The sequence below is a fragment of the Falco cherrug genome, chromosome 4 (assembly GCF_023634085.1).
Source record: "Falco cherrug isolate bFalChe1 chromosome 4, bFalChe1.pri, whole genome shotgun sequence".
Taxonomy (NCBI): domain Eukaryota; kingdom Metazoa; phylum Chordata; class Aves; order Falconiformes; family Falconidae; genus Falco; species Falco cherrug.
The window spans coordinates 97,665,188-97,689,686 of record NC_073700.1 but is presented as its reverse complement, the minus strand read 5'-3'; the positions used below and the strand labels follow the sequence as shown (position 1 = coordinate 97,689,686).

The 24,499-nt window shown below is 43.3% G+C and overlaps 1 protein-coding gene across 3 annotated transcripts; it reads right to left on the bottom strand.

Moving 5' to 3' along the window:
• Positions 1-223: 223 nt before the first annotated feature.
• Positions 224-22,931, bottom strand: CTNNB1 (catenin beta 1). 3 transcript variants are annotated; one of them, XM_055707057.1, is made up of 16 exons: positions 22,508-22,931; positions 21,340-21,443; positions 8,375-8,435; positions 7,650-7,877; positions 7,259-7,512; positions 6,931-7,169; positions 6,642-6,843; positions 6,189-6,333; positions 5,613-5,716; positions 5,188-5,526; positions 4,780-4,938; positions 4,011-4,130; positions 3,708-3,858; positions 3,495-3,616; positions 2,248-2,308; positions 1,284-1,504 (listed from the first exon to the last, which is right to left on the bottom strand). In XM_055707057.1, exons 3-16 carry the CDS (start codon positions 8,385-8,387, stop codon positions 1,296-1,298), a joined length of 2,346 nt encoding a protein of 781 aa, XP_055563032.1. In that variant the 5' UTR covers positions 8,388-8,435; positions 21,340-21,443; positions 22,508-22,931; the 3' UTR covers positions 1,284-1,295. The 3 variants fall into 3 exon arrangements, with proteins under 3 accessions (XP_055563033.1, XP_055563032.1, XP_055563030.1); XM_055707058.1 differs by lacking the exons at positions 1,284-1,504; positions 21,340-21,443 and adding an exon at positions 224-997; XM_055707055.1 differs by lacking the exon at positions 21,340-21,443 and having other exon boundaries at positions 22,508-22,930.
• Positions 22,932-24,499: the final 1,568 nt, after the last annotated feature.

The window sequence follows — 24,499 nt, the reverse complement described above, 5'->3', positions numbered from 1 at the left end:
CCGCCAAAACAGAGCGGCAGAATACTGCCTCGGAGAACTGCAGCAGGAAACCTGTGTCCTTAGGACTCTGGGCTCTAAAGGGTTAACCGTGGGATGAAAGAGGTAAGTGGTTCTTGGCTTTCTCCACCACAATACTGAAGGTGGTGTGCAATTCCAGGGCAAGTTTCAGAAACCTTGTTAACACGCAAGTGTACTTTATGATCTGAAATAATTTGACACAGAGTGAATTAAAAGTTTACTTTAATTTTGAACCATTTTATAACTGCATTTTTCTCATGAAGCATCTGTATCACAGCAGGCTACAATAACTTTGGGATAAAAGGCAACTGGTAAACTGTCCAATACAAGGTTCCAAATAAACAGTTCTTACTGGCCCCTACCCAGACATATCCCAGATAAAGTTTTTGATCAAAAACATGAAATAGATCCACCTGCTTATTTTAAGCATATTAAAAAGGAAACTAATTGGACCATTTCTATTTGTCTAGTTTTTTATACAAAAAGGCTACACAATGTTACACTTTATTCAGAATACAGTTAGAGCGATTATGAATTAGTGTTCTACACCTTTACTCAATCCTTAAAAATTAGAAACTGCTGTAGCATATTCACTATAACTTAATACTACGAGAGACTTTAAAAAAAACTAACAACAATTACTGCGAAAAGAAAGGCTACTTCCAAAGCAAGCAAGGTCAGTACCATTACAGAGATTTAAAAAAAATAATAAATTTTTAACAAGCAAGGCTAGGGTTTGATAAATTCCATCTTGCAATTCATTCTTGTGCATTCTTCGTTTCTTGAATCACTCCCAAAATCCATTTGTATTATTACTCCTCGACCAAAAAGGACCAGAACAAAAAGTTTACTTCAATTGTTCCCATAGGAAACTCAGCTTGGTTAGTGTGTCAGGCACTTTCTGAGATACTAGCCCACCCCTCGAGCCCTCTCAGCAACTCTACAGGCCAATCAATGCAAGTTCATTCAGATGATACAGCTGCAGAGAGAAAAAAAACAGGTGTCAGCACTCCCGAGTAAAGAGCTATTGTAACACAACAAGACTGCATGAAGCCGGTGCACAAGACCTTACAGTTAATTACTTCCACACTTCACGGCAGAAGTCAGTTTGGAGTGTACTGATCATGTGTTTCCAGAGCATTTGTTCACTGTTCTAGCACACTGGGACCCGATTGAGCCATTCCCTCCCTGCCAACCAAGTCCTCAGTCCAGTCATGTTTTTCTCGTTTTGTTTTGTTTTTAAATTCAAGGTTGGAGCTTCTTACCTAAAGGATGATTTACAGGTCAGTATCGAACCAGGCCAACTGATTACTGTCACCTGGAGGCAGCCCATCCATAAGGTCCTGGGCATGGCCAAGATCTGGCAGACCATCAACTGGGTAGTCAGCACCAGGGTGGTGGCCACCCATTTCATGTTCCATCATAGGGTCCATACCCAAGGCATCCTGACCGTATCCGCCAGAGTGGAAAGAACGGTAGCTAGGATCTAAGAAAGTTAAAGGTGGCAGAGGGAAAAAAAGCATAATGTTAACAGATGTTAGATGCATCAGAAGCTGCAAGTATCAGTGTGTGAGAAGATCTTTGTAGCCATCTATTTTTTTTCTAGTTCAGCCAAGTTCAACACAATCTGATGCCTGCCCTTAATGGCTATTCCATTGTTCGGAACAGCCTTCCAGTATGATTCTGCAGACAAAGCACACTGCAGTCAGAAGCACGAGCAGATTCCAGCCAAGCCATTAGTCTGCACAATCAACAGTACTAAAATTCAACAATACTGCAGCAAAACCAGGCTCCAAGACTGTAGACTGGCTTCTGAAAGACTAGTCAAAAATAGCTTAGAATCCTTAGGGATAGGCTAGCGTTCAAGTCTATAGACACTTACAGACTAATGCGTTCAATACCAGCTTTTTTGTTTTAAAGAAAAACTGCATTATTGGAATTGTCAGGTCCATTTGTAAAAAAATGTAAAAGATTTCTGGAAACAATAGCTCAGCGGGATTCTCCCACGAGACTCGGACAAGAGACACCAGTTTCACATGTTCATACGGCTCCCATTTAAGTGCTGCCAGGGCTGTTGCAGGAACTGGGTATTTGAACTGGCAGTTCCTCATCTGCCTGTCAGTTTGCTGAAGAGTAATTCACCCTTCACTCATTTGCAGTTCTCCTTTAAAATCTGTGACTTGACTTCATCCAACTTAAGTTTAGTCAAGGGGAATGGAAGAGACATACCATCTGGGCGGTATCCAAGAGGTTCTCCCTGGGCACCGATATCAAGTCCGAGATCTGCTGTCTAGATGTACATAAAAAGTTAGAAAACAGTTTTAACATCGGGTCTTCAGGCCAGCACCAGTAATTCCAAGTTGAAGAAGTTTCGAAGCTTGCCCCAGATCCCTTTTTAGCAACTCTGCTGCAGCGAGCACTGCAGCATGCTGCTTCTGTGAACGTGAAATGCCTTTTTATCTAAGCATCTGTATCCAGTATTTAATGGCCAGGTTTAGGTATAAGAAACTGTAGATTACTGGAAGGAGGGTCCTGTTTGGAAATGAAAAAGATGGGGCACATCTAGGAACACTCCTCCCCACGTACACCTGCCCAACTCCTGCAAGTCAGCTGTTCAGAGATTCCCAAGCCAGCAGTGCAGCTTTTTAGGAGTTCCGAAGGGACCTCTACCAGTGTGTCCAAATGCAGAAGTAATTGCCTGCCTGCAGTGCCACTGCATAACTCCTGTCTCAAAGAGATATTCCACTTTAGCTTTTTTTTTTTTTTTTCTTACTGTGGTAGATACAGATTTTAGAAAAACAGAAAAGCAAGCACTGGAATAGTACACATCAAGGGCTACTGTCCTTTATTTAGTAAACACACACAAGGCAAAACAAGGTAGGCTCCTGAACCTTAAGAATCCGGGGAAAGACACTTAGTGAAACCTTCCCTCTACTGCATGCACACAGTTTGTTTTCAGTCTCAATTCACCGTGTCTTTTAAGCATGAAAAAAGGCAATTATTCAAGTCTGATCGCTCAGTTCTAAGTAGAACACGAGTTGCATCCCCACCCCAAGGTTATTAGTCCCACACCATCTGATCGATAGAGGCCTCACAGGACATGTTTTCTGTTTATGCTTCCCTCGTACCACTCATGCCTCAGTTTTTGCATGCAGAGGTCATTAGCTTCTGACAAGCAGCACAGAAATGTACAAAGTTCTTCTATACAGCTTTGCACAGTAACAACCATAGTAGGAATTACAAACTTTAGCAGCAGTAGAGGACAGACTCTTCCTGTCTGCAAGGGAAGAAGCAGCTGTAAGGCTGCTTGCCACAGGTTTGCTGAACCTGAACATGGAGGGCAAGTAACAAAGGTACTGCCACGTGTAGAGCTGGGCCTCTATCACCGATGGCGTCTGCACTCCACTGCTGGAAGGAGGGAGGACTTAGAAGTAAGGTCTCCCCAGGGAATCATTAACACAGAAGACACTGCTCACCTCGTTCCAAGCCATTGGCTCAGTCCGGAACAGAGAGCTTGTCAATTCAACTGAAAGTCGCTTCTTATAGTCTTGTGGTTTGTCCTCAGACATCCTGAACAGCACTGCAGCTGCGTATGTTGCTATCAAAAGAAAGAACAATTTTAGCAGAGATTGAGTCTTCTAGCAACTTTTCTAACTCAAGTATGTAAGCTATCTTTTAAGTTCACTTACCAACACCCTCATTCCTAGAATGAAGCAGTTCTGTTAAAGGGGCAGTTGCACCTTCAGCTTCAATTGCTTCAGCTGCTTCCTTGTCTTGAGCCAGTTCACAAAGTACACCTGCAGCTACTCTCTGGATATTCTCAATGGGAGAGTACAACAACTGCAACCAAAGCATAAGGATGTCTTTAGCTCTTCTACTTGAAACAAGCTCTTCAGTACAACCTGGCTTAGCAGTTCTACCAAGGAAGCGTAAGAGCCATTTTACTAGTTTTCCTAGTACGTACTATAGCATTGTCTTGAGCTCTTTCTTACCTGCACAAATAGTGGAATGGTATTTAGACCCCTGATTACGATTCGATTATGAACATCACGTGCAAGAATATGCAGGGCTCCAGTGCAGCCCTCGACAATTTCTTCCATACGCACACCCTCCTAGTTTGGAAAAGAAAAGGCATTTTTTGAATTCGAGGTTCCGTGTGCTATCTTCTAAAATGACTGTCAAAAAGCTGAACAGCCTGTCAACAAATAAACCAAACCCCCTTCCCCCAACAGGGTCCATATCCACTATCTACTGCTGGCCTTCAAACTTAATATCCCTGCTAGGAGTCGGCCTGGTTTATCTAACTAAATTCAGTAAGTGAAACATCTCAGTGAAACTACTCCCAGCGTTCTCATTTTCATTTCAGTTCATGATGAACTTCACGTCTGACAACACTGGCTTTTTTTCTCCAAGCTGGATTAGCTTGTCAGTTTGCTAAGTCGGAAGCAGTGGTTATCAGTAATGAAGAGGCCCCCTCCTGCCTCTGCAAGTATGAGCTACACTGCTTCCATTTGTCCGTGCTAAGGCAACTTCCCCTTTGTTAAACCCATACTCTTCTGAGAAGGATGAGGCGAGTTCTGGTTTCCAGGTAGGGAACCTACTTCTGCCAAGACAGAATTATCAGCATGCCAAGAGAATAACATGAATTAGAGCAAATGATAGAACAACAGCTATTCAGACCAAACAATACATGGGTGAGGCACACTGAAAAATGAGGAGTTTGAGTTTCACAAGTTTGTTCAGTTAGTGGTGGCCACTTACCACAAACTGCTGTTGTGTTCCACCCATAGAAGTACGTCGCTGGGTATCTTGATGTGCTCTAACCAGCAACTGAACTAGCCTTGGAATAGCACCTTGTTCACGCAGTGGGGCATGGTTTGCAGGACAGAGCGCCAGATTGCGGATCAAACCAACAGTAGCCTGCAGTTAAGAAAGGGAGTGGGGGGGGGGAAAGCATGACAGGAGTGCTTGCTGTTAGCAATTTTTTTTTTCATCAGGTAATCCCAAAGGCTTAAATCTCTAAGAGACAACACCAAGTTGCTCAGTAGAAGCGATTTTCCCATCAGATAAATGACATTCCCCAAGACCTTACAAAGTATTTTTCACAGTTAGATTTAAATGAAAAAAAGCACCAGTTTTCAGTGCTGAAAGCCATTAGCCAGTATTTACCTTGATCAAAGGCCAGTGTGAGGGCGGGTGCAACAGTTTAACCACTACTGGGAGTCCGTAATGGAGACGTACTGCGTTTTGAGCCATCTCAGCTTCTTGATGTCTGCTGGTGAGGTGACGGAGCGCACAAATAGCGGGTTCTGTGATGTCTTCCCTGTCTCCAGCCCGAAGAACTGTGCGCACAAGAGCCTCAATGCCACCAACCTGGCACACCATCATCTTGTTCTTGTAATTGTTGCAGGTGAGATTAGAAAGGATGCCAGCAGCGCAAGTCACAACATTAATATCATCTGATCCTAAAAGCTGAACAAGAGTTCCTAGAAGACCTTCCATGCCCTCCTGCAAAAAAGAGGGGAAAAAATTTAGTCTCTCTCCTCTTCCACTATGTTGGGTTTTGATTCTGATCCCTTAGAAGAGCCATTTACCTGCTTTGTTGCAGCATCTGACAGATTTCTCAGAGTCCAGAGACAGTTCTGGACAAGACGCTGGCTTGGATCTGTGAGGTGGAGACCCAAAGCTTGCATCCCACCTAGAAAATGGTAAACATTTGACAGCATTACTCAAATTTGACACCATACTCAGATATTCATCTCGTGGACAGTCAGGTCCTCCTCTTCCTTGAAGTCCGAGTGCATCTCTCACAAGCTTCTGGATCTTTCTTGGCATTAGTATCATAGTATGGCTAGGCCCTAATCCTCCATCACATAGAAAAATACCCTGAGATTCTCTTCGTGACACTGGGCCTTTTAAATGTATGCATATTCTAAGGGGACCAATCTGACAATGCTCAGCCACTAAGCCACCCAGCTAACACCATAGTAGACTTAAGACAGACTGCCTTTTATACTTCTGTATACTAAATGCCTCTAGAACTAGTTATGGACCGAAGGACTAATCCAAGTTAATTATTTGATGCTGGCAAGTTTTGGTTCCTGTGTGGGATGCACCGATCCTGAAGTACTGTATAGCTTTTTAAGTTACCGTGGGTACAAGGTACTTACCAGCCTCAACAATAGCAGGTTTGTTGCTGGAGCAGACTGACAACACCTTCAGCACCCTACTTGTGGTCCACAATAGTTTCTCGTAAGTATAGGTCCTCATTATGTTTACTAGAGCCTGAGGTCCACCACTTGCCAGAATAATCAGCTGAAAGACAGCAAAAGTAAAATTTATCAGTCATTTCCTGTGCATGCCAGTGGGTAGTAGTTGTTGCTGGCTTACATCCATTGTAGGTTACAGACCTCTAAAATACTGTTCACATCTGCTGGTGTGATCTGTAAGTTTTGCGGTCTCACTGTAAGCATGACTGTACTTTCAGAAAGTAATTCCCGTGTCCCTCACCTCTTGCAAGGTCAGGACTGACTGACAAAAGCCCAACATGGCTGAACAGGAACTGTTAGGCCATTCATAGCAAGCCTGCCTGTTTTAAGTACTTCAACAGCAGAGACACTTACCTTACTTTCTTGATTGCCATACGCTAAAATCTGAAGGCAGTCTGTCGTGATGGCCAGGAATTTGACATTTGTCTTGTTGAGCAAGGCAACCATCTTCTGCAGCCCACCAGCTAGACGGACAGCCATTTTGGCTCCTTCCTGGTGTAACAGGAGATTGTGAAGAGTTGTAATGGCATAGAACAGCACAGAGTCCACTGGGGACCTATGGAAGGAAAAAACCTTGTGAGTACCTGCACCTACCAACACCAACTGAAAAGCACAACAAGCACCACCTTAGTAGTCCACATACCCAAGCATTTTAACCAAAGCAGGGATGCCTCCTGATTTGAAGATTGCCAACAAGCCTTCACGGTGATGTGAGAGATTGTGTAGCGTACCTGCAGTGCAACGGGCTGTTTCTACATCATTTGTGTTTTGCATGGTACGTACAATAGCAGATACCATTTGAGGAGATCTCATAATAGCATGGCGAGATGCTTCCTTTTTGGATAACTGATGAACCATAACTGCAGCTTTGTTCACCACTACCTACAGAAATATGCGAAGAAAGCTTTTAGTTTTAAGGTCACTGAAGAAGCCCCACAAGCAAGGTACACCGAGACAGAGAAAATGCTTACCTGGTCCTCATCATTCAACAGTTTGGTCAGTTCTGGGATTGCACGAGTTGCGAGTTCAGCATCATCTTGGTAGTTTATCAAATTAACAACAGCATGTTTTAACATCTGGGACGGCTCAGCCAGGCGTTGCACATTAGTTGGATGAGCAGCATCAAATTGCGTGGATGGGATTTGCATTCCTTCATCCAGTGTTTCAGGGAACATAGCTGCACGCACTCTCTGAGCTCTAGTCATTGCATACTGGCCATCAATATCTGAAAAACAAGGTAAGTCATTACCTCAAAATAGGAATAAAAAGCTCATCTTCTAGTTTGGCAATAATTCAGTATTTATGTTTCTGTATTGTTAAGCTGTGTATCTAAGCAAACCAGTGGAATAATAAAGGCCTTACCAGCAACTTGCTCCTGGGTGAAGGACTGCGAGAATCCCTGCTCCCACTCATACAGCACTTGTGTCGTGTCCACATCTTCCTCTTCAGGATTTCCCTTGCCACTCAAGGAGGGAGCAGTTGTGGTGGCACCAGAATGGATACCAGAGTCCAGATACGATTGTTGCTGCCAGTGACTGACTGCTGCTTTTCTGTCTGGCTCCATTGCCATGTCCAACTCCATCAAATCAGCTGTAAGAAATCATTGTTGAACAACTAAGTTTAGTTCAATTACTCCAGCATGTATTAATTCTTCAAGAGATGACACAGATTTTAAACAAAAATAAACTGTTACAAACTACCTCAATCCAGCAGAGGTAGCACTGCAAGCGAGACTGCAGTTTTAAACTGAGGCTTTATACACCGAACCAATGCAGGCATCTATAAACCTGACTAACAGGCAGAGCAATCACTGCTGTTGTGACTGTCTTAGCCTGCCGCTTAAAGGTTCCCTTTTCCACATACTGTGATTATGTATCGACTGTACTTAAGGGACCCAAAATGCTTACAATGACAAACTTGTTTGCAGGTTTGAGTTCCTGTATAAGGTATTCATTACTGTAGTACAGCAAACATTATTCAATCCAAGTGACTTTAAGAAGCTAAAAAAGGGGAGTAAGGAGCCAGTTTAACTGCTCTTTGTTAGAACTGCTAGATTCCCGTAACAGAAATTGTAATGCATTACATACCTTGAGTTGCCATGTTCCTTGTTGTACTCCCAGAACTCCTTCCTGCTACCTTTCAGAGACCCTAAAAAAAGAGCAAGGTTAGAACTTATTAACCACTAATCAGAATTAGTAAGACACGCTTCCATATTAGAAACACTAGAATTGCAAACTTCACACATCTTGCCGTTTCATTACTACAGTGAGTATGTTCACATGCTAGTTAGCGAACCTCCATGGACAGAGATGCAGAAGAATGAGATGTATCACCCTGACTGTTTCTGGTAGACTGTACCTAAGATGTATTGTCCTCTTAAAGCTGCAGGAGAAAAAGTACTGAAGACTGACCATGATAAGAGCAATTTTTTACTTCTCTGTCCTTGCATAAGATGAAGTCCTGACATTAAATTCCACAGCTTAGACATGCTGCAAATATAAGGGCTACATGTCAGACTTCGTTTCCCACAAAGACAACTACTCTTACACTACTAGCAAAACTGTCTGATAGAGGGCTACAACATGGATTTTCACAGAGAAAGCTGAAATGACCATTTAAGACAAGCTGCTATTATTTCAGTGGTATAAAGACTACCTTAAGAGTGATATAATTGAACCTCCTCTTCTTTACTCCTTTCCTGTACCACAAGAAGAAAGGTTTCTTCCTACACAAAATACTATTCCTTGAAGTTAAACTGAAAACTGAACCAGTCTTATAAACAAATGCTCTCCTTTAGTTGCACACCAAACTTTTTTTCCCCCCCCTATAGAAAGCCAAGATAATTGGGGGCAGGAGGCTGAAATATGATCAAATGCCCTATCAAAATCTTCAGCATGCACCTCCAATTGATATCACCAAGCAGTATGGAAGTACTTGCCCTATAAATCTGTAGCTGTCTCTTCATTATTAACCCAGAAAGGGAAATTTGAGGCTACAGTTTCACAACAGGTCACTCAAAGCTGTCATACTTTTATTTCATTTGCTCCCCCTCCCCCCACAGTCCAACAATGTTTTCAGCACTGACACAGGGCTGGTGACAGCCTATTCTGGGAGCTAGCCAAGCCGAAACATTTGTAGTGGTAACTAGTGCAGTGAGCAAAAACATCTCTTCCAGCAATCAGCTTTCAGCTTGCCGTTAGGTGTTAGAGCTATGCTGATCAAAACATTCCTAGACAATGAAGTAAAGGCAAGCCACTAATCTCTTTAAAGGACAGGTTTGCAGTACAGGATATAACAAAGTCCATTTGACATTGTATTTGTGTACAGACAGATTTCTCAGTTTAAGAGTTTCCTTCAGGAGCACCTTTTACAAAACCATAATTAAACAGAAGACAGGACTGCAGTTTTAAAAGTCTTGCCGAATAGGTTAGGCAACTCAGAGGCAAGCTTATATGTCACTGTCTCTGAGCCAGCTACAGGATACTCCCAGCAGCTCCCGAGCAATCTCGTTACTTTGCCATACAAGTGCCAGGGCTGTTTGTCCTGACTCTGCACTCCTGCAACTTCTGGCAGCAACCCTTCTCTGGCTGTTTTAAAATGGACAGTAGATCTGCATCTGCACCAGATATGTCTTAAATCAGCTCGGTGCTGCTTAACACAACATAAAGTACCCTGCTACGTAGCTGGAAACACTTATGTCCCTGAACTGGTTCTACTCCACAGCCTGGAAAGACTAGCCAACTCTGTCTACACCTCACCATCTGCATGGAGAATGCACTGACAATACAACCACCCTTTTTTCCAGTCCCTTGAACACTAGACTCTTCCAACATGCTGTTAGGCATCTGGGATCAGCAGTGGTAAGGGGAAGGAAAATCTAAGTCATGCTGCCAGTTCGCTGTTAATACAAAAATTCTCCTGAGTAGCCAAGTTGGAGGAAGTACCTATACAAAAACTTGATAGCTCCCTGCAGGTCTTCTGCATGACTTTGTCAGCCCCACTAACCCCTTCCAAACAAAGAAGTGGAATATAACTAAAAGTAAAATTTCTATCTTTGCTCCCCATAGTCCTCGCTGCAAGTCAGACGCGACATTTCCAATAGAAAACCAGGCAAGATGTAGCTGCTATACACAACTCACAATATGCTTCGCACAAAAGATCTGTTTCTATTGTAACTTCTCCTGTCTCCTCCTATCGGCAGGCTGCTAATAAAAATGATCACCAAACTAGTTCTGAAGTTAACATACTAGCAGATGAACCTGTCAAGAGCATTGACCATGCTTTGAGATATTTCCTACCACATCATATTCAAACACTCAATATGAGACTTGGGAACAACATTTATAATTTCCTTCCCCTGTTGAATACTGCAAAAATGAAGGCAGCTGGCTTACAGCAACTGCATTCTGAAATGCTTTTTTCCATTTCAGCAGCCTGATGAGATCTGAAGAGCAGCTGTACCATTAGATGAAACTAGCCACTGAACTGCAACACTACTCCAAAATAAGGCTGAAGAACATCTACAAAATAGCAATGAAGAATACTGATTAAGTGTTCAGAACTGCATTATCAGTCAGATATTCTTTGAAATGTTGACCTTAGATCAGCCTGCTAGCTGCACCTGAAGTTTCTAATGCTAATCTGCATTTTATACACCTGTAAGCCCCCAGCAATTCCAGGTAGCATTTTTTTATTTAGACGGGAAATTGTTTTTAATCTTAAAGAGTTCAAAATAACTGCAGACCAAAGATAGCCAGGCAAAAGGGGTATGGGTTTTTTTTTTGTTTTGGGCCTTCTGTAACTGAAAATTCTCCCATATTTTCCTTCCCATTCTCTTCGCATTTTACAAGGGGGTAAACAGAGTCCAGACAAGCTGCTGACTTGGTCTTCCTGTGTGTCACTGACAAGGTTAACTACTACACTCACAAAGAGAACAACCACCCCACACTAGGTACAAATGTTTGTGCTGTTCATTTTCCTGACAGAAACTGGATCAATACACGCGGGGTGGGGGTGAGGTAGTGGGGAAGTGGAAACAAAAGAAAAAGAAAAACACTACTAGATAATTAAGCTTGTAGTCTTCAACCACGAAGCATATACCAGCTCCTTTAAATTGAGCTCCTATTCAAATTTACTGGAGGACAGGACTAGCAACATGATATTGTCAAGGTAACATATATCTGAACCATCAGGAAGAAACAGAAGGACAGTATACTTTACGAACTTGAGCATAACAGCAAGCTTCTGTAAAAGACTACCTGGTATGGGTAGTTCATAAGGATGTACTGCCATAAGTCATGGGACAACTTAAAAACCTCCTCCTCCTCCATGATGCTATCTACTTGTTTAGCAAGCATCATCAGCTTTGGGTTTAAATGGAGGTTGGGTTTTTTAAAATATATATTAAACTCCTCATGCAAAAAGCAATGCAAGGCATTGCATTAGACTGTACTGTGTACCATCAGTCCCAACCTTGCATTTGAATTCTAAAAAACACCCGAGAAAAACAGTTCTTTTATTTTATCAGTTCTCACAGGCTTGTGAGCTAATAATTGAATTGTCTTCTATAGTAACTTGCAAATTGCTTAGTTTTCAAAGGAATGAAAAAGAAGAAGCGTTCCGATGACAAATGAAACTTGGGTACTAACTTCTGATTTTGGAGAAGAGTTAGATACTTGCCAAGGAAACCAAGAAGCCTATAGCATGCCTCAAATCTGAACAATTCTCTTAATTAAGATTGACTCAGGTTACACCTGACAGATCTGATAAACAGATTCCCTCCCCTTTGTAAAGCAAGTCAAAGTTTGCAAGTCTTCCAGAAATCTTTTGCTTGAGAGCAGCGTATTACCAAAACTTGTATGAGAAATCAAGATTGATACATCCAACTACCATGATCTATTTAAAGGAGATTATCTACTGACCACATTTTCATATGTCTGCATCTGTCTCATGTAGGACTGGCCAAGCAACCACATCTTTAAATTAACCATCAGTGCTGAATGACACATTTTCTTACATAGAACAAGCAGATCTTAATCTTCTTGTGACAGTTACAGCAGTTAAAAACATTATCTATATACAAGTGAAGAGAAAGAAGGATGCGTACTGGAAAATGTTTTTTACTCCAAAGTTACTGCAACCATTACCAAGGTGTTACTGGAAGCATTCTTTGGCTCTTATTTTATAATTGCTCTTGTTTTGGGCAACTGCCTACCAATGTTATGTTGCCTGTGTATCCACTCCACAAAGAGTGAGTAGCCAAAATATACAGGCAACACCAGTTCTACAACTAGTAACACCAGATAACTACAACACTCTTTCCTATGACCCAATAACAAAAGTATTAGAATTTAGTGTAGCAGCAGCTTCCTAATTAACTTTACTTTTCAAGTGGAGGATGTGGGAAATACATTCAACTAAAGACTTTTAAATAAAAAAAATCCTTTGATTTTACCCTGAAGGTTGTTACTCTGTTTTCTAAAAAAAGGAAGTGGGAGAAGAATAACTTAAGTAAGGCAATACCGACAGCGGAAACAAAGAAGCTTTCATAGTATACAAGCTCTTTCAGGCATGAGTGGCTGACCTATCTCCCCAAGCAATTTTTGGTCTGACCTACCCCACAGGTGTAAGTACTCTTGCAACAGGCAAACCTACTTCTACTGCTTTCAGTTGTATGAAGACATGATCCAACTGAGATGTTCGCTTTAGTATTTATTAGGAATAGCACTGAACTAATTAACAAGAAGCCTAGCAAAAATTTATTTTTCTTCCTTCAAAGAAGGAAACTATAACCAGTTTATATCTGCCTACTAACTTTTTTTTTAAAAAAAAAACAGTAGTCTTAGTCTGGTTGAAGACGACATGGCAGCTACAAATTTGAGATTGAGTGAAAGAGGGATAAGTTACAGCTGACCTATAAGAAATGATTTCTAGATTGCTATACACAGATGAAAACAAGGATGGAGCTTGTGGAAAGTAATTATCAAGGGTATTTGCATTCAGTTTCTAACAGACAATTCTAGTTTTGGATTAAGGAGCAAGATAATCTGGGAAGTATTGTCATTTGCCTTGTAAAGGTCTCAACTTAAACTTTCATTTTTTATCTCTGAAGGTTATACTTAAGTTCAAAAATTTTTACCATTTGAAATCTGATGTAAACTTCTAATTATTCCTTATCCAAATGGGCATCTCCTCCCATATATTCCAAACAAAACTTAACTTTGAGGATCTTTATCTGGCTTGTATTGAGCTCTGGGGTAAAGTATGCTTTGTAGGTAATTTTGGAGGCCCTTCATTATCAGATGCTCTGTAAGACTGGTAAGAAGTCTTGAAAGTATAGTTTCAGTGTCTGTGTTAACAAATTTTAGAAGCTTGCTATAGGAATGACAGTTGTGGTTCACTTTTTCTACACAATGAACAGAAGATACTTTATTTCAAAGTAGGAACAGAAGACATGCTTGAGTTTCACTCCAAAGACTTAAATTTTAAGAAGTTTAATTCTTGTACAAAGGTACCACAGGATTAAATACAGCAGTTTTCCTTAAATACATTCCATATCCACAAGTACTGAACAGCATTCCCATATTCTGTCTAAAGCAGCAGATCTGCAGTCCTCAGTCACTTTGTCCTCTTTGAAAGGAAGAGCTACATGCAGTGAGTAGAGATTTTGAAGTTCAAGTTACACGCAAGCAGCAGAGTGTGTTGATTGTTGTGGAACTGGTCACTCACCAGTAGTGACTTCTGGATTAAGAAATTCAATTTCTCAAAACCCTCCTCACACCAGCAGTTTAAGGACCTGGATGGACAAAACCTACTATGAAATTCTTTGAAAAACTGGCTCTCAAATAGTGATTTAGAGCTGTAAATTATCCCATTAAACAACAAACCACTTGGATATTTGTTGGAGACAGTAAAATTACTGTTTGTCTTATTATCTATACCAGGAATCAGAATATAAATATCCACATTTTTTATATAAATGTCAGGCTTCCTTCTGCTTTCAGCAGGCTGATATTTAATACTGGGTAAAAATATCTTGTCATAGGCCATCTGAAGATATCCTAAGTAAATGGAAGTACTTTAGTATGTAACATAAAAAAAAAAGTCAAACCATACAGCCAACCCTAAAAGGGAAAAAAACACCATGGGTTTTCACAGCTCTAAAACATTTCCATCTTCTTTCAGGTTAGATATAACACTTATCTGTAGCCTATACTATATTTCTATTTCATCTGTAGCCTTACTATATTTAAGCATTATGCCAAGATGTAGCAACCTCAACTATTTCAGTAGTTCTATTGAAAACTAAGAGCTACCAATAACCTTAATCTGCATGCCACAGCACATGCCCACACTGAAATCCCGTTTACTAATCCTAGACTGCAACAAAACAGACTCATTCATAAAGTTTAACTCGTGACAAAACTGCTCTGGTCATTTCCTCAAGCAACATTTGCTTAGCACCATTCCCTCCAACCACTAAGTAAAAATACTTACAAGTATCCTCTGTAATCCATCCACCACAAATTTATCAAAGCTAAAATATTTCAGACAATGTGCTCTACTGATGCCTGCAGAAAGTTAGAAGATGCCTTGCAAACAGCAATACTTTCCATTTAATATTTAGCAAATCAGATCACAGTAAATTTGCCTCCGAGTCCAGAATAGAGTCTTAGGTTGTTCTTTAAAATATCTAAATCTAAAATCTGTTTCTCCTACCAGACATTAGGAAATTAAGAAACCTGAATATCTGCTTTACTGACTTAAAAGGTCAACAGGTTGCAACTTCCAAGCTTTAAATATCCTCAGTACATGCTGGAAGAGGCAAACTAGCTCAGATAATCCACAGAACTGAAGTGGAAGAGGAGGTGTTTGACAGCACATACACACAGATCTGCCAGTGCTCACAAGTTACCTCTGTTTTCAAGCCACTGTTTTTTGCTGCTTCATTTCCATTTATTTCTTCCTTCCTTCAGGCATCTGAGTTTACTATTCCATCAGTTGTTCTGGCTTTTCAGCCTCTGAAGTTATCTAAAAATTCCTTTCCACAACATAAATGCAGAAGAGCCTCCCTACACTGGCTTTTGTAAGTTTTTTTGTAAGAGTTCATTCGATGCCACATCACAAAAAATAAAGTATTATGTCTGTCTCTTTTCAGTCATCTCAGCAATCTAAGACCAATTAAGAGCACAGAGTTTCTATTCACATGCTCATTACCTAAAGCAAACAGCATGCAAATATTTTCTGTTCTTGCTAGAATTCTGAGTTGATTACAACTGCTTAATGGAACTGAAATGCAGGCATCCGATAGTCTGTACTAGACTTAAACACTGAGTTAGCTGTGTTAAGAGGATTTATTCCTCAAAAAATGCCTAGTGAAGGAAAGGACTCTGATTACAAGGTCAGAAAACTCAAAGCTCATCTTTGAATCCATGCAACGTTAAGCACACATGGCAGAGGAGGGGGGAAAAGGGGACACAAGACTTCTACAACAGCTGTAAGGCTCAATTCTACCACACTTCCATTAGGACTGGAACACTACACTGCTCTGATACTACAGGACACTCGCCTATTTCACCCTACCTTTTCTCCCAAAGGTGACAGCAGGCTAGTGAAGGATCATACTTCCTAGCCAGCTTGCCAAATGATCAACTGTTACAATTCATGAAGTTTCAAGTGCAGTTGAAACTATAATGTTAAGTGTTGTAAGATCCACATTTTGGTTTGCTCACCCCAAGGACAGAATGCCACCCAGAACACAGGTAGTTTTAATCCATCACTGAAAACCAACTTTAGCCACTGACCAAAAGTCCAGGTAACAAAACGTATCAGAAATAGGCTTAGTGAGCTTTCACTGCCAGATGGAATATCTTTCAGCTCCAGGCAGAGCGTCACTGAAACACAGCACTTCAAGGAACTAACATGGTATTTAGGCACTAACAGGTTGTGCCATTAGTCAGGGTCTTCACGATTACTAAGGTTTAAGTAAGTACCCTTTTAAAAACAAACCATTAGAAATTTCAATAAAGAAACAGTTAACACTGGTCTGAGAGCCATGGTCAGCCAACAAATACTTGAGATAACTAATCTCTAAAATTATGGGAACCTGGAGGAGAATTCAGAACAAGTACATCAGGTAAGTTGCTAAAAAAGCCATGAAGCTCACCTGGGCACTGATCTGCACAATCGTTCTAAGAGATGAACTTTCAAACTTTAAAACCTGCCTCCCCAGAAATGAAGCTGTCAGTATCACATACAGTTTCTCCAATACCTTTGATGCACAGTCCTTTACTCCTTCGGACATTTTAGAGAAACTTTGGTGGAAATTACATATTGACAGGACACCTAGAGATGTCACAAAAGGTACTTAGGAACAGTTACCTACCACCATAATTTCTTATGACAACCAGTGGTGCTTTGCAGAATTCTGTTTGATACTGTCCAGAGCCTAAGGCTGCCAGAGTCACATACATGGCTGGGCATACTATGCAATGTAAAGACCACACCTTTTTACATTGTCCCATACTCTTTGCTATTTAAAAGCATACTTATGCTGTAGTAGCTGAAATGTCCCAACACTGGGTATCTTGTCACTTCAGAGGCGTTACTGTTTGGATCCACAGCACAACTATTTTGCCCTTTACCTAGAGAAACATTCAGCAGTTGCAAGAGGTCTGTCAACACAATTTTATATTTAAAAAATCACAGGCAAGTATACCAGCAGCTTCTAACAAGGTCTGCAAATTAAGTGATCTTCTCAGAGCTACAATTTCTGCACTGGCTTTTTGTTTTTCCTCTATAGAAATCTCCAGTTGTTTCCAAGAGCTATAAGCAGCACCTGTGCTCAAGCCAACAGAGAAAATATCAAGTCATGTTTGAAAGTAATGATTTAAGAGAACTTTTCACTGGCAAGTATACTGCAACAGTAGCAAAATCTATCACTTTATTAGTAGGCAAGATTGGCTCCAAGTACCTACATATCCTTCTTCACTGTCCCAGAGAGGAGCTGACCATAACATTTAAGGTGATGTGAGGAACTGCTTCAACTACTAATCAGGTGTTACACACACAGCTTGAGAACAGTAATGATATTCTCCACATAATGTACAAACCAATCCTTTGACAGCAGTTTGCAGCTCAGTAGTAAAGGACTGGTATAACAGTTTCAAGTTTATGGAATTGCATTAAGTTCATAACAATATTATCAACCCAATTACTCTTATGCCTTAATTGTTTTGACCAACTAAACACCACCAACTCGCATAAGTAACCTCAAAACAGTTACTAGGTCAGTTCTGCTCAGTGATGGATTTACTTTGAGATCTTTTGGTCACCATCAAAATTTTCCAATTAGTGTTTCATACAGCATTCACTATGTTTGAATATCTTCATGGATGTGCAAAACATTAAGAGCAGTTTTACTATCACAGCTTAGGAAGTTACCAGCTCTTATTTGCAGAACATAGTGAGGCATCTACATTATTGCACAGTCCTGCCTTTCTCAGTCAGGGATGAGCTAGTGCTTCTGTGTTTAGTTTGCCTGCAGTATCACCTAATAAGCTGCAAATCAATGCAAGTTTTTGGTCCACATGCCCCTACTTTCACCAAGTAAGATGCCTGTAGTAAAGATGGCAGTAGCCAGGATCAAGCATCATTCTTTAGTCTTACCTAGCCACATACAAAAAAGCTGCTATTGTGACCACTTAAACAAGTAGTATACCCCACTTCATTTAATACTTATAAAGTAGTTCAGCAACAAACCACTGCCAGCCCTCGAGCTTCCTGCCCACTTAGTTCTGAGTGTCAGAAAAAGACAGTATTTCTGCAGTTATTTGTCATGATCCCCTACATCACTACCAAGGTTGGTAGCCACTGTACTACATAATTGTCTTTCCTTCCCATGCACCTAAAACTGAAAACATTTGTTTCCACTCTAATACAGCAACAATTTAGCAAGTAATCTCCCTTCCAAACCAGGAAGTATCTAACCATGATCTAGTTTCTTCTTAGACTGCAACCTTGTAGCCAGCTCTGAACATAGATGTTAAACATTAATCTCCACAGTTTAAGAAACAAGAGTGATTAGTCATAATTGCACTGACACTAATGAAATACGAATCTGAAAGTGGCTGCCTTTGCCTGTCAGAATAACTACGTATTTACCACAAGACATACCAATAGTCCAGAAAGTACTGTTTAAGCAACAAACATGCGAATGAAGTCTGACACTGTAAGGTTTCTTCAACACACTTTTAATTAAGGCAAACGGACAAGGCACCAGCATTTATCAGCACCTTCAGGATGTTAAGATTTCTGGCCACTGGAGGGCACCTGAACTGTTGCCAGGACAACACAGAACTACTGGCTACAGTTGCTGCAGAGCTGGCAAACTTCTCCAGTTTATACAAGTCTATTTAGCACAGTAAGTCTGCCTAGAAATGCTAGCTCCAGCACATATACCTACAGTGCACATTGTGCATTTGCAAACTCCAGTAAGATCCAGCTAGCTCATGCGACCTTTTTAAAAAGCAGCAACCTCAAATAGTAGATTAACTCTTTCAACCTTTATGGGAACTAATTTATTCCTTAACCAAGGCTCCAGAGTTGATTTAGTATTAAGTAATAGAGCAAGTACTTCTGCAATACTAATCTAGCCAGCGTACATTGTTTCCTAAAGCAACTTGGAACATTAACAAAAAGTTCTTCTGTAATGAAAGCTGTAAACCAACATCTGCACCTATAGTTCCCAAGGCAACAAAAGCCTAGGACACATTTGCTTTCACATCAAATCAGAGTTAACAGATTCATGAGGGTAGGTTGTGCTACAAGTATAGTTTCCACCTGCTCACTGTATCAATTTGGTGTTCCATACAGACAGAAATGCCAGAGTAAGAATTCCATTAGTTCTCTCCCTTGCAATTGAAGTTACCTGTCAGTTGACAATAAAATAAAAAAAAACACAAACACACACACAACTTTTCTGGCTCCTTTCTTGTCCTAAGAGGCAACACAGGCCACATAACACTATCATATTAAGACATTACTCTCTTGAGCTAAAGTCTGATCACAGACTACAGCCAGTTTTACCTTGAAATCAAGGGCAAGAAATGGGTATTAAAAGTTAACCACTGTCAGGCTACCTTATGTTGGCAAGTCTAATTCAGCTGGCATATAACATCAAAGTACCCCCAAAACAAGTCTCCCAATGCTTAACTAGAAAGTCAGCAATACTGCCCTGCCCATCTGACCAGGATAATCATTTTATCTTAGAGAGACAAGTCAAGTCACCTGCAATGCTTACTGCCAAGCAGTTTGCAGAATTTTGCAAAGTTAATGTAGTGCCATTTCTAAGTTACCACAGTCATCCAGCAAGGCAGGGGGCTCAGAGCTGTGAGGACCCAAGAGTAAGTCCCAACTGCCTGCAGTTTCTCACCAAGTTTTATCAGGCTTCACGAAGTACAATGTTCAAGATAAGTAAGGTTAGTCCTGATTTTCCTGCCACAGTATGCAGTCTACCAGAGTCACAGAACAAGTTTTGCTGCAAGCAACTGCATGATCACCACAACCCCTGCATCACCAGCTTTAACTGTGAATTAACATGAGTGATTCTGATTACTGTTGTGTTTGCACACTAGTCTGCCTACTAGACAGTATTTTGCAGAGACATCTTTATGCAGGAGTTTCAGACTGCATGTTCAGACTTCAGCTTACAATAGCCGTATTTCCTGCCAACTCCCTTCCTATCCCTCAAAATGCTGCAAAATTAGTTTAGAAGGCCACTAGTACCAACTTGTTGTCTTTACACCTGAACTAACTTTCCAAAGTACTGTGTTCTGAAGAGTTAAACTTGATGCTTTGGTGATGTAAAGCCATAAAAAACAACATCCATTTCACAAAGAAACCATGTCTGAAGGACAACCAGGTTTTGCGGCCAAGATTTGATAAGCCAGTTACCAACACACCATGCAGTCATAGCAAAACGATAGTGTTCATAGTAGACTATGTATCAAGCAGGAAGTCCAGCCTATTCATTGCTTAGGCAAGAAAAAGGAAGCTTGGTTTACTGAGGCTGTAACACAACATTTGAAGGACTGACTTTCTCAATCAAACTTTACTTTGCATTAAATCCTGGCTTTTAGAAGCTATTGTGTAATGCATTGTCCTTTCCATCAACATGTTTTTACTTATTTCTTCCCCACACTCTTTGAAATGATCAGCCATACAGACCAAGATGAACATTCCCACACATATCAGTTTATACCCGAACAGAAAATATCTGAACTAATAGCCACGCAAATATGACATTTCTTTAGAACAACCCCAGAACGGCAAGACACTCAATACAGTTTTATACTGAATGTCTGAATTTAGAGAGCCATAAAGCCATGTCTGAATGCCTAAGTAGCCTCATTTTCACCAGTACCAACCATTAGGCAATCGACACAGTCACCACATAGCTACAGCTGTCAGCACCTTTTTATTAGAAGTGCAAGATTAACCTGGACTGTCAGTTACTGAAATTCACATTATAAACTGGACCAATAAACAGCAGTAAGTTTTGTCCTTTATGCCGTTTTAAAGCCTTGCAGTAGTACCTTTTTGTCATTTAGAAGCAAAATCATAATTGGCAAGTTGCTCTCTAGTGTGTCTGAACTTCGTATCAAGAAAACCCCTGATACCCTCTCAGGTAGTTTTCTCATCTTTGCCCTTACTATAGTCTCAGCACAGAAAGATCCTGTTTTTACTAAAACCGCTCCTTGATTTCCGTCCATCGACCTCAGCACAGCATACCAGCCCAGCCTCTTTCCATTCACCACTTGCATACTTTGGGGGATGGGAGGACCACAGATGTCTGGAATATACAGTGTCAGAACAATGGCTGCTCCATGAGAAAGAGATCAAGATCAACATTGCTATTCCTAAAGTCACAAAGATCAAGATCAACATTGCTATTCCTAAAGTCACAAAGATCAAGATCAACATTGCTATTCCTAAAGTCACAAAGATCAAGATCAACATTGCTATTCCTAAAGTCACAAGTTGCACATAGTACCTTCACAGCCTGTCCTTTCTTTCTTCCCAGAAGGGATAATCTTCAGTAGAGGTTTTTGGGAAGACATTCAAAAGGAAGCAGTCCGATGTTCTACATCGTTTTAGCTAGGAAAGAATTTAAGGTTTTGCTAGACTTAAGAAACCTCGCCGTTCAAGGAGCAGCTAATCATGCATAAAAGAGATGAACTAAGTTTTGCGGGGGGGAGAAAAAACGCTTAACAGAAAGTCAAAGACCACCACATCTTGAGCTCCCCGTGCCACGGGAAATCAGAAACAAGGGCCCTATGTCCTACTAGGAGTAACAGCAAGTTACCTCACACGCCTCAGAAGTGCGTTAGTTTGGGAGGCTGGAGCCCCCGTCGCCCCCCCCAGCGGGCCACAGAAAGCTGCAGGCGCTTCCCCTCGCAGCATGCGAGCCCCCACGCTGCCCAGGTCCCAAGTCATTCGCTAGAAGACTCTGGTAACGTGGGTGTTAAAAACTTAATTTGATTGCTCCCAGCTCCGGGGAGCTTCATTTCGGTGACACCCAGAAGTATAACCTCTCCAGCAAATATGCATGCAACGAAGACCGAAAACCCACAAGGCAACAGATTAGTTATCTCCCGCTGACTGCGGTGACCGTGATTAATTATATTCGGTACAAATAAACCCGTCCCCCGCTCTCTTCCCCCTCCTATCACCAACGGCGATCTGCAGCCCACCAGCGAGTCAGTACCTCCCTTAAAAAATAAAAAAGGGGGGGAGGAGAGGAGGGCACGAAAGTACTCCGGCCTCGGCTGCAAACGCAGGCGGGAGCGGAGAGCCGGGCGGCGGGGACTCGCCTTCCCCCGCAGCCCCCGGCAGCCGCCCCCTCGCCCCAGGACGCGCTTCCCAACAGACACCTCGGGAGCCGCAGCTGCCGCCTCCCGCGACCACGCAGCTGTCCGGAGCTCCCAGAGCGGGAGCCCTCTCCCCCTCTCCTGCCCACCTCGCCGCCTCTCGCCCACCCCCGCTCCCCCCCAGGCAGCGCCCCCCGCCCCCCCAGCCCCGTCCTTGCCGCCTCGGCGCCGGGCACACCCTGGACCCCCCCCCGGCCGCCGCGGGACGCGCCGCCCGCTCCCGCCCGCCGCTGAGGGAGGGGGCCCGGCCCAGGCTCGCCCCAAGTTCCCGCCGCAGAAAGTGGCACTAACGTTGCAGGGAGACGAGAGCGCAGAGTCCCCCCGGGCTCCGGCTGCTGCTGCTGCCACCCGGACGATCCCGGTCCAGTCCGTCTTTTCTTCCTCGTCCCCCCGCCGCCGCTTCCTCCTCCTCGCTCGGCTCTTTGCTCACGGCGGTGGCCCTGCCGCTGCCTCCCGGGTGGCGACGGTGTTAGTCCCCTTGCCCCAAGCGCCGCTCCTGCTCCCACCGCTGAACCGAGCGAGAGGCTTAAAATGGCGTCGCTCACAAGGAGGTTCTTATAGTGAGCGGCGGGATCGGCTGTATCCTGCCGCCGCGGCCGGGCCCAGCGCGCAGCATTCCACAGGCACCCAGCGCACAGGGCAGGGGGAGGAGAAATAGTGCCCGGCTCCCAGGGCGGAGGGAGACAGAGCAGCAGCGGCGGGAAAGCGGCCGCGAGCGGGGGGAAGGCCGTGGCGGTGGCGGCGCGGCGGGGGGAGGCGGGGTGGGCCGGGCCGGGCCGGGCCGGCGACGGAGGGGAGTGGCGGCGTGAGGGCCGGGCCGGGCCGGGCCGGCGGGGGGAGCACGGCGGCAGCACCTTATTCCGGAGGTGGGGAAGAGGAATCCGAGTTCCCGGCTGGGAGCGAAGTTGCTGCCTCAGGGTGGAGTAGAGGCGGCGGGGGAGGTGGGGGGCAGCTGACGGGATTAGCCCGGGGTCCCGCTCGGGAGGGGGGCGGCGAAAGGCGGCCATGACCCCCCCCCCCCCTTTAATTTAGCGTTTCGTTGCCTGGTGATTTATTTTTTTCTTTCAAACGCACGCACCAACTGTAGCGAAAGTCCGTCCTCCCAGACGCTTGTCGCCAAGTCCGGCAGTCTGCCGGGCTGTTGAACCGAGGGAGAGCGGCCCCGGCGCTGGGCGGGGGCAGCCGGCCGAGCTGCCGCTGCGGGCACGGCCCGGCCCGGGAAGGGAAGGTGGCGGCGGGGAGCCCGGGGCGGCCCGGGAAGGTGCCGGCGGGGCCCGCTCACGTCGGCGGAAACGCGCTCCGCTCTGCCTTGTAAATATTTGTCAGGAAGCAGTTGCCAAAGAAAGTATCTCGTTATACAATTTATTTATTTTTTTTTTAATGGAAGAACCGAGCTCCTCACCACCACCACCTCCTCCTCCTCCTTCTCGCCTGCCCCTCGCCTCTTTTAGTGACTCGTAAAAACAGGAAAATATTATGAATTGCACAAGGCTTTCCGCGGCGTGCAGCGCCTTGTGCAGACGCGCCTGTGGCAGCCTCCTCCCCGGCGTGCACGGGCTTGCACACCAAAATGTTCTACAGACTTTTTTGCGTGCACCGTCTTGCGCCGGCAAAGTGTGTTTAACATACCGAGGGGAAAAAAAATACATACACACACACCCCTCTATATGAAACAGGACAGTGTATACTAACGTGTTTATGTGAAACATCCGTTGCTAGTGAAAGATGGATTTATCTCCCTCCCCAGTATAAATTTGCTTTGGCACTGGTGGATGTTGGGAGTTGAATTCTTGGTCCTGCGCCGGGGCGCTCCGTGCAGCCTCTCACTCACCAGCAGCCTCCAGTTTGTGTAGTTCTTGCAGTGCGGAGATGTGTGGTGCACGGAGTGGCCACCAGTTTTTCTGCTGATAATCCTGTTTTAAACAGGCTCTGGGTTTCTACTTATGAAGTTACACTTAAAAGATTATTTTTTTCCCCGTTGATCTATTCGATAATATGTAGTGTTAGACTAAAAGGAGCCTCTGCTGTAGCACGACTTGTCACATCAGCTGCTTTTTTTTTTTTTTTGAACCAGCACTTTTTGAAACAGGATTTCTCCCTGGGGGGGGGGCGAAATACTGTAGGGCTTGCTGCACACAAAATCCACCGTAACTCTCACAGGTGGACCAGGCATGTGTGGCCAGGGGCCACAACCCAGTGGGGCAAGTGCAGGGGAGGCATCCTGAGCCCGTGGGTTAGCTGTCACTACTAAAACGGCTCTGGGAAGGCAGTGGTGATAAAAAC